General features: G+C 42.4%; 1 protein-coding gene across 3 annotated transcripts in view; it reads left to right on the forward strand.

Annotated features, from left to right (window-relative positions):
* Positions 1-14: 14 nt before the first annotated feature.
* Positions 15-10,482, forward strand: part of RBBP5 (retinoblastoma binding protein 5) — a 27,667-nt gene continuing 17,199 nt past the window's right edge. The window contains exons 1-3 of one of the 3 annotated variants that reach the window (XM_006754404.2): positions 15-208; positions 6,835-6,860; positions 7,711-7,883. In XM_006754404.2, coding sequence (XP_006754467.1) covers positions 190-208; positions 6,835-6,860; positions 7,711-7,883 — 218 coding nt within the window. In that variant the 5' untranslated portion in view covers positions 15-189. The remainder of the gene's footprint in view (positions 209-6,834; positions 6,861-7,710; positions 7,884-10,482) is intronic. The other 2 variants (XM_006754405.2, XM_015569530.1) reach the window with 2 other exon arrangements.

Raw genomic sequence — 10,482 nt, forward strand, 5'->3', positions numbered from 1 at the left:
CAGCCCACTTGAAACGAACAGAGAAGGCGGGGGAAGAAAGCGGAAGCCGAAGGGTCTTCTACACCAGAAAGTCTCCGGAGCTAGCGCCGGGCTATCGCAGCGCCCCCCCCTTTGAGACACAGTCTTAGAAGCCGGCGCGGGGAAGGCGTCGTCGCTGGAGCTGAGGCCAGGCGTCCAGAGTACTCAGGGATGAACCTCGAGTTGCTCGGTAAGGAAGGCTATGGCTGCGGCTTAGAGATGAAGCCTTTGGTCCTGGAAGAGAGGGAGCCGGGCGGGAGGGTATTCAGGCTGCAGCCTGAGATGCCTAGTTGTGCTGCGGGTCCCCGGGCGCTCCCGATGTGCAGCAGCAGCAGCAGCAGCAGCAGCAGGAGGAAACCGGCTTCTGCCCCGCGGGATGCATCGCCGTTCCCGAGGCCACTTTCTCGTTCGTGTCGGAGAGCTAGGGGCAGTTTGTGACTTAGTTGTGCTGACAGGGACCACAGGTGCTCAAGTGCCGCACAACAGGCGGGACTTGAGTTCCTGGAGAAGGAGGAGTCGGAGGGAGTGAGGCTGGGGCGAAACTCTGAAGACTTGTCGGGGGGCATCTGGGTGTCCGGGCAGGTGAAGCCTTTTTGTAGAAACGCGGGAGGCCCAAGGAGGGGAACGTGGAGATCTTGCAGCGGTTCTCAACCTGTGGGTCGCGACCCCTTTGGCGGTCGAACGACCCTTTCACAGGGGTCGCCTAAGACCATCCTGCATATCAGATATTTACATTACGATTCATAACAGTAGCAACATTACAGTTATGAAGTAGCAACGAAAACAACTTTATGGTTGGGTCACAACATCAGGAACTGTATTTAAAGGGCCAGAAGGTTGAGAACCACTAGTGGAAGCCCCTCATTGAACAGATGAAAAAAGGGCTCCGTGGGGCGCGACTTGTAGGCACTAAACAAGCAAATGGGCACAATTGGCCCTGGCACCCAGGTATCCCCATTTCCTATGGAAGAAGCCCCGCAGTCGCCAGGGGCGGTGTGTCCGACACGGGCGCGAACTGCCGAGGAGGCTGCCTTCTGCCGCCCTCTCTCCGAGTCAGTTCCTCGTATTTAAAAACCGTAGGCTCTTCCTTTCAGGCTTTCATTGTGTGTTTAGCACGGTGGCCTAGGGAGGCCTGAGTTCCCGGAACTCCTGAACGATTTGCTGTCTTTATGGATAGGTTTCTCTTTAAAAAAAAAAAAAAAGTAATCAGAAGGTGGTTTTGGTTGTCCAAAGGGGCTACAAAGATTATTTTTTTTTTAATTTTTTATTGACTTTTTACCGAGAGGGAGAGGGATAGAGTTAGAAACATCGATGAGAGAGAAACATCGATCAGCTGCCTCTTGCACGCCCCCTACTGGGGATGTGCCCGCAACCAAGGTACATGCCCTTGATCGGAATCGAACCTGGGACCCCTCAGTCCGCAGGCCGACGCTCTATCCACTGTCCTTGGGGCCGGGGAAGGAAGGGTACCGTGAACAGAAAGCCCGTGGAGGACTTGGGGTTTGGCGTGGACATTGGCGATCGGTAAAGTATTGGCAAACTGTGGTGGGACGGAGCGGGGAGGGTGCCTGAAGGCATCAGCGGGAGGAGGCCCGGAGGATGTCCCTGCGGGGCCAGGTTGTGGGCATGTGAGTGAAGAGAAGGTCAGGGGGTGGGGCTGGTGCCCTCCGTTCTGGAGAGACTCTTGAGTGCCCAGCTGGACAGTCTGTGCTTTTTAAGGAAGGAATGGCAGATCCGTGGAAGGGTTTTGACCTGGTAAGTAGCGCCGACAAAGCGGTGGGTTTAAGATTTATTGGACGATGTAGTTCATGGAGTCTTGGAGGGTGGAAACCAGCTTGCAGGGCTGAAGCAGAGGAGTGCTGTGGGAGGCCGGGGCTGGGAACAGAACGAGGAGATATCCCGGAAGCAGAGTGGACAGAGTGTGAGAATCAGTGGCTTACGGCAGAGCGTTTGAGGCTGAGAGCTAGAAAAGGGCTGCTCTGTTTAGTCCGTAAGCAGCTTGGGGCCCCCACAGCAACCTGAGCAGCAGAAACCAGCCTGCAATGATTTTAGGAAGGTGTGGGGACAAAAGGGAGGGAAACAGTTGATCCTTAGTTTTAAAAACTAAAAATATAGAGAAGATGCTAGGCTAGTACCTTCAAAGAGATAGCACATGGGAAAGGTGGCTGTCTTTGTTTGTTTGTTGTGTGTTTTAAATACAGAAAATTCATGAGGGTGGAACTTAGGAAGGAATAGTGAGTATTGGAAGGTTATGCAATTTAAAAGAAGGCTGGTTCTGTCCTGGCTGGTGTGGTTCAGTGGTTGGAGTGTGTGGGAGGCAACTGGCCACTGTGTTCTCTCTCACATGGATATTTCTCTCTCTCTCCCTCCATCCCTCCCCAACCCTCCCTTCCTCTTTCTAATATCAATTTATAAAATATTTCTAAGAAAATAACCATGAACATTTGAATATTAAAGATATGGAAAAAAGTATCTTTGGGTGAGGATTAACCACCCAAACAAAAAGAATTAAAATAAAATTAAAGAAGACAAGGTCCAAAGGTACAGCTCTCTGTGGGGGTGACTGAGTTCTAAAGCAGGAAAGTTGGTGTGACAGAAGAGAGAGGAGCAGGAACAATGCGGTGTGGGAGCGTGCTAAAGGGTATCTGGCCAGATGCAGGAAATGAATGATAATGTGTTTGTTTGTTTGTTTTAATTAATTTTTTACAGAGAGGAAGGGAGAGGGATAGAGAGTTAGAAACGTCGATGAGTGAGAAACATCGATCAGCTGCCTCCTGCACACCCCCTACGGGGGATGTGCCCGCAACCAAGGTACATGCCTGGGCCCCTTCAGTCCGCAGGCTGACGCTCTATCCACTGAGCCAAACCGGTTTCGGCTCCATTGATTTTTAGAGAGAGTGGGAGAAGAGAGAGAGAGAGAGAGAGAGAGAGAGAGAGAGAGAGAGAGAGAGAGAGAGAGAGAGAGAGAGAGAGAGAGAGAGAGAGAGAGAGAGAGAGAGAGAGAGAGAGAGAGAGAGAGAGAGAGAGAGAGAGAGAGAGAGAGAGAGAGAGAGAGAGAGAGAGAGGCTGATAATGTGTTCTTAATGTGGATACTCAAGATATTAAATCTGCAACCACTTTTTGAGCCTTTGAGGTGTAGCTGGCAGTATTCACTGGAGATACAAAGTTACATGCGTTTTTCAGACTTTTCCCACAACTCACAATAAACCTGTATTTTCTATCACAACCCATTATTTATTTAGGCTTACATATGTAACTAAGTTTCTCAAAATTACACTTAATCCTTGTTAACACTGTGTCCTCTGGTATCTGCTAATCTGTTAAAAAATGTGTGGCTCACTAAATCGATTTATCCATTTACGGTGGATTGGGCCCTACGGTGGATTGGGCCCTAGTATGCAGGAGGATTTGAAATAAGATACAGCCTTTGCCCTGGGTAAATATATAGAACTAGGAGAAGATAACTGGAACCAGCTGAAAGAACAATTAATTCTGTATTGTTGGGGCTGGCAATAAAATTTGGGGATGATTTTACAAGAGGAAGTGCCTTTTAACCCAGACAGTAAATATGAAGTAGGCTTTTTCCAGAGGGACAGTTGAAAAGGTAATTACCAGCACAGAGAACAGTGGTGGTACAATGTGTGTGGCATGTTCAGGAAACGGTGAGTAGTTTACAGCTGGTGCTTAGGTTGGATTATACAAGTTCCATACTAAGTGCTGGTGGGGAGTTAGCCAAAGAGAAATAGGAAAATACCAGCGGAGGCCAGATTGAAATTGCTTTTTTAAATTATTCTTAGGTCCGGCCAGTGTGGCTCAGTGGTTGATCGTTTACCTATGAATCTGGAGATCACGGTTCGATTCCCGGTCAGAGCATGTGCCCAGGTTGCAGGCTCAGTCCCCAGTGTGGGGTATGCAGGAGGATTCTCTCTCATCACTGATGTTTCTGTCTCTCTCTCCCTTCCTCTCTGAATTAAATAAACTCAATAAAAATATATTTTAAAAAATTATTCTTAGGCGTTCAGTATATTGTTTAGCAAGGGATATTTTTTAGCAGTAAATTAAATGGTGAGATTTGGGGCTTAGAAAGTGTGGCAACTTTAAGAAGTGTTGAGGGAGGCAAGACTGGAGCCTAGGAAATGTAGTGATTATGGTACTGATGCACTGGATTGGGGTGGGTGTAGTGGGTTCAGTGATCTAGACACCTGGCGGTTGCATTTCTTTAAAAGAAATGCCACCAACTTCGTCATCACTTGTTAGATTGAGTGAGCAGAATGGAAACTGCTACCCTGGACCTAACTGCTACAAAGGGAGGAATTGGTTGGCAAGTAGGAAATAATAGGAACATTGAGAGAAAAAGACCGTGAAATTTTAGAGTCATGATAATCAAGTTGTCAAGGAGGGGGTGTTCAGCACTTGAGAGGGTGGGGAACCTTTTTCCTGCCAAGGGCCGTTTGGATATTTATAACATCATTCTTGGGTCATACAGAATTATCAACTTAAGAATTAGCCTGCTCTACTTGGTCAAACATTTAATTCACCCCTGATGCCTGGCAGGGCCAGACCAAATGATTTCACAGGCCTGATATGGCTGCAGGCCCGATGTTCCTCACTTCTGATTTAGAGAACAGAGGCTGGGAGGAAGAAGGCTGGGGAGGCCTGTGAAGCTCAAAGGCAGTTTGGAGAAAAGATCCTGGTAGAAAAAAAGGGTTTGACCGGGGTTTATTTCTCTTTGGCATTCATATCTTTGGGCATTTCTTCCCCTTAATGGTCTTTAACCAAGCCTAAGGAGTCTGCTTGTGACAGGAAATGGTAGATGGTGGAGGATGGAGAATATGGAAGTGGTCTTGAGCATTCCGAGGAAAGGCTCGTGCTCTCCTAACCCTGCGCGATGGCATTCTTGCTCAGACTCGTCAACCAAAGTGTCCCAAACCAGCTTAGTCTTTTTTGTGTTCATTCTCTTTGTGTTCCTTTAACTCCTTATTGTACCCCTGTTAACCAGGATGAACCTCAAAAAAAGAAACCCACCCCAAAACATAAAAATACAAAATCAGAGGTAACGTGTTGAGGGGTAATCATGCATTGAAAGGGTCCTGGATTCTGGGTTCTCTCAGAGTCTTTTGTGTGGCCTTCCCTCCTCCCAACACAGCCCAGGTCACACTCAGTCCTTCCTGAGTGTAGTATATTTTTAGGTTGTGTTTTTTAATTTGTTTTAAATTATTTTTATTACTATTATTTTTATTCATTTCAGAGAGTAAGGGAGAGGGAGAGAGAGAGAGAGGAACATCAATGATGAGAGAGAATCATTGATTGGTTGTCTCCTGCACACCCCCTACTGGGGATCGAGCCCATAACCTGGGCATGTGTCCTGACTGGGAATCGAACTGTGACCTCCTGGTTCATAGGTTGACACTCAACTACTGAGCCACACTGGCCAGGGTTGATTTTAATTTTTAAATAAATTTTTGTTTGTTTCTCAACCATGTGAACATCAAGCTGTATTATTGATTTGGAAAAATGTATAGTATATATTGTTAAAGAAGCAAGTCACGTAATACATGGGCACATTAGATAAATCAAGATAATTACCCTTTTTGGCAATTAGTTACCTTGAGTTTCATCTTTCTTTTGGTTTTCTTAACTATGGAGCCTGGGTTTTTTTGATGTTTTCTATTAATTTTTTTAAAGAACAAAATGTAATGAAAGTGGTTTTCAGACTTATTTTTTTTTTAAACAGAGAGGGAGGAAGAGGGAAGGGAAGAAGAAACTTCATTGTGTGTGTGAGAGAGAGAAACATATCTTATTTGGATGCCCTATATGTAAAGCAGCTTTCTTGAACCTGTAGTTCTCAGTGTGTAGTTTAAAAACCATTGTAATAAAATCTAAGTAAATACTGGCAAAGATGGTGCTGCTGCTGAAATTAAACTTTTTAAAAAATATATTTTTTTATTGATTTCAGAGAGGAAGGGAGAGGGAGAGAGATAGAAACATCACTGATAAGAGAGAATCATTGATTGCCCCCTGTACACCCCCTACTGGGGATCCAACCTGCAACCCAGGCATGTGCCCCTGATCGGAATCGAACCCGGACCTCCAGTCTGCAGGCTGACACTCCACCGGGTCAGACCAGCTAGGGCTGAAATTAAACTTTTGGCAAGCAGGCGGTATCATAGCCATAGCTTGAAATGTGTACTACTTCTAATGTTTAAATACCAAATTTAATATTGCAGTCGGGGATTTTTGTACCAAAATGTTGTTTGCTTAATGTGCTTAACCAACTGCCAGATTATGTTTCAACCTAAATGCTATCAATAAGGGGAATGATCACTGCTGGTTGGCTGTTGTTAATAAAGATTTTAGAGAATAGTTGGGACTTAAGATAATTTGACTGATTTGATTTTTAAAAGTTTGTTATTTAAAAATAAGCATAATAACATCATTACATGTTTAAATAACACATTTTTATGGAAAATAGGTACTTTAAAACAAAATAAAATTTAGTGAGAAGAGTGGCATTGTTTTACATTTTTACAAATCTCTGTAAAGTTTGCCTAAATAGAAGTTGGCAGTTTTCTTACATCTGCTTCTACGTTCACTCTGTTGCAATATCATAGGTCATATAGCTTCAGGAGAACGCATCTATAAACATGAGATAATGAGGATAAAAAAGCAAGTACCGCCTTGACATGATAATGACAATAGGAAAGGGCTTCAGTTCCCATCCACGTTTTGCAGGTCACTGCTATGCACCATTCATGAGCTGTAGGGTCCCTGGTGTGCCACGTGTGTTACATCACCTCTCTCTCTGTTTTGTTGCAGAGTCCTTTGGGCAGAATTATCCAGAGGTAAGAGTATAGTATTGTGAGTCTTAGGAACATGATAACTCACTAGCTCTTGCGTTTGAGTGGGAAATGCGTTTTGATCTCTTTTTTGTGTGTGTGACAAGTACTAAATGTGATGATATATCTTTTGCTATAATAAGGACCTAAATGTTCAATTTTAAGTGGGGGAGGCAGATAGGCAGTTAGCTGGAAAGCTCACCATAATGTAAATATTATAGTTCATTTCCCTTTAAATTAAAAATGACTTTGATTAAAGGATCGCAAACAGCACCATCACCTGTATATAGATTTTTTCTAGTTTTGATCAATGCTTTTACATAGTAATAAATCAATATGTATGCTATAAGTGCGCTTTATTTTTTTAAATGTAAAAATATTTTGTGTAATACTTGGAATATATTTCATTGTAGTCATGATTATTTAAATGGCTTGATAATAATATAAAAAATTTATTTGGCTTTTCTAATGTTACACATATAGGCTGTTCTAGGGTTCTTGTTTTAAAGTATTTTTCTTGGGATAAATTAAAAAAATATGATTACTGGGTCAATGGGATGACTCTTTCAATGAATCTTGTTATATTTGGCCTAACTGTCCTCTAGAGTGTGTGTACAAAGTTACAGTGGTAGTGTAAGGGATTGATCACACCAGTTTCCAAAAATTCTGTTAGCTTTTATAAATATTTCTTCATTTTGACTAGTTTAATTGATACAAGAATGTACGTAGAGGTTATTGTGGTGTACAACATGATTTAAATTCAAGAGAAGTGTCCATAGATAGTAGAGAACCTTTACAAAATAATTTGCATACCTGGGTATTATTGTCTGTATTCTTGTGTTCATTTTATTTTTAGGAAGCTGATGGAACTTTGGATTGTATCAGCATGGCCCTGACTTGCACCTTTAACAGGTGGGGCACGCTGCTTGCAGTTGGCTGTAATGATGGCCGAATTGTCATCTGGGATTTTTTGACAAGAGGCATTGCTAAAATAATTAGTGCACATATCCATCCAGTCTGTTCTTTATGGTAAGGAATTTTAATATTACTATGTTTAATATGAGTTAAAGTAGTGGGATGAATGGTGACTATGTAATTGGCAATCTTACTGTAGATATTTTAATATTTAATATTACTAATCCAGCCACTAGTAATGTAATTACTCATAGCTGGTGTAGAACTTGATCCCATGTTGTCCTTCAAGTTCCTTTGTAATGATATGGATTTGTAAAGCTCTGTCTGAGAATATTTCAGTACTGAAAAGAGATATTTACTGATTGTACCTGTAATAATGTTTGTGATAAAGATGTTTCATTTAAAATAAAAAATTTTGGGTTAGGAGAGAAGCTTGGAAGTCATCTAGGCCAGCCTTGTCCAGGTTCTTGATTCCAGCAATTTTAGTTATCCAAAGCATGTCCATTTCTTCATTGAACTGTATAGTTATTAAGGCTTCCTGTCAGATCATTTGAGTTGAACTCTGATTTAATATAAATTCCTATTGATTACTTTCTTACTCTCTGAGATGACTATTTAGAAAATTTTATTTTGGCACAGCACTTCTTTTAAATGAACTTGGGGCCAAAAGAAGCATCTCATCAAATCTAAATTTACTAAACAGTAACATATTTCCTTTTGTCTAAGTAGAAGCAGCAGAAGTATTGTAAAGCACTGGATTGGGGGGAGGCCGAATCCCAGTCTAGTTTTGGCCACTAATGAACTGGTGGTTTTGGGCAAGACTTTTCTCTAATATACAAAGGGAGAGCACCAGCCTGGGTGATCTCTTACGTCCCTTCCAGCTCCATTGCTTTTCATTTCTTTTTTATTGTTGTGTTTTTACATAAGGATTTATTTTTAACAACTTTATTAAGATACTAGAGGCCTGGTGCACGGATTCGTGCACATTGAAAGGAAATTAATTAGACGGTGGCCGGCGGGGCGGGACTGGGCGAGAAGGGCCGGACATGCACTGGAGCCAACCTCCCGCAGTCCCTCCCAGGCTGGCTGCACCTGGGGCAGCACTGGGGCTCAAACGGCATCTGCGGAGTGAGCAGGGTCCCTTGGCCTGGCCTGTGGGGATGGGGCCGAAACCGGCAGTCCCACATCCCCCGAGGGGTCCCAGAGTGCAAGAGGGCACTCTGCAAAGGTGCTGTCACTTGGCAGCTCCTGCGTTGAGCGCCTGCCCTCTGGTGGTCAGTGCGTGTCATACCTGCTGACCTCACTTAGCCTTTTATATATATGGATTTTAATTCAACAGTCTCCTATGGGTAGTAATTATTACTGTTCCTGTGTTATAGGTGAGGAGATTGAAGTTTAGAAAGGTATATAACTTGCCAAAGGTCAAACAGCGAGAAGGTGGTAATGTCCAGGCATAAGTCTGACTCTTGAGCCCATGTTCTTCACCATGGAGATATATTACCTGCTAAGTCCTCATTAGTGATTCCTCTTTGTTGCAAAATTTGGATAAGTACTGGTTTTGGAGTTCTTTTTTTGTTTCTTCCTTCTGTTTTTGATTCTGTTTTCTTTTTCCTGCCTCCTGTGGGTTTCTTGAACATTTTTTAGAATTCCATTTTGATTTACCTGTAGTATCTTTTTTGGCTTTTTAGTACCTACTAGGTATTATATTGTATATATAAAACTTATCACCATTAGCTGGCATTGACATTTTACCAGTTCAAATGAAGTGTAAGAAATCTTTCCTCTCTTTACCCTCTTTTGTTTATAAGTATCTTAAATATTTCCTCTCTATATATTGAGACCCACATAAAACAGTACAGTGGGGCCTTGACTTATCAGTGTCCTGACTGATGAGTTTTTTGAGATACCAGCTGTCTCTCGGCCGATTTTTTCATTGTTCTTTCTTCCTGATGTTCTAATTTCTTCTTTTATCATTTCTTTTTGTTTAGAGAACTTCCTTCAGCTATTCTTTTAGGGTAGGTCTGCTGGTGACAAATGTCTTGATTTACCTCTTTGTTCCTGAAGAATATTTTCACTGAATATTGAATTTGGGTCGACAGATATTTTCTTTAAGCACTTAAAAAATGTGTCAGTTCCTTCTGACCTTCATGGTTTCTGATGAGAAATCTGCTGTCATGTGAATTGTTCCATATACCTGGTAGGTAAGGTGTCATTTCTCTCTCGATGCTTTTAAGACTTTTTTTCTTTGAACTTCCTCCATTTTCCTCTGGACAGAAACCTCCACCCAGCTGGCCTTGGCTGCACATTCTGGATTTCAGTCTTCCCCCAGCCCCAGTAAACCCTTTTTGCTGAATGAGGAAAAAAATAGATTCTTTTCATTGTCTTTAGTTTTCAGAAGTTTGTCTCTGGGTATTAGAGTAAATTACTTTGAGCTCATCCTGTTTGAGGTCTATTCAGTTTCTTTAATCTGTAGGTTATATAATCTTTTGCCAAGTTTGGGAAATTTTCAGCATTATATCTTCAGATACTTTTATTCCCTACTTTTTTTCTCTTCTTCCAGGACTCGGATAATATAGCTTTAGATCTTCACTATAGTCCCACAGGTCTGTGAGGCTCTGTTCATTTTTTCCCATTTGTTTTCTTCCTGTTATTCAGATTGCAGTTTTTAAATTTTATTTACTTATTCTTTCCTTTTTCTTCTTCATTGGCTGCT

The sequence above is a fragment of the Myotis davidii genome, unplaced genomic scaffold, assembly GCF_000327345.1.
Source record: "Myotis davidii unplaced genomic scaffold, ASM32734v1 scaffold710, whole genome shotgun sequence".
Lineage (NCBI taxonomy): Eukaryota > Metazoa > Chordata > Mammalia > Chiroptera > Vespertilionidae > Myotis > Myotis davidii.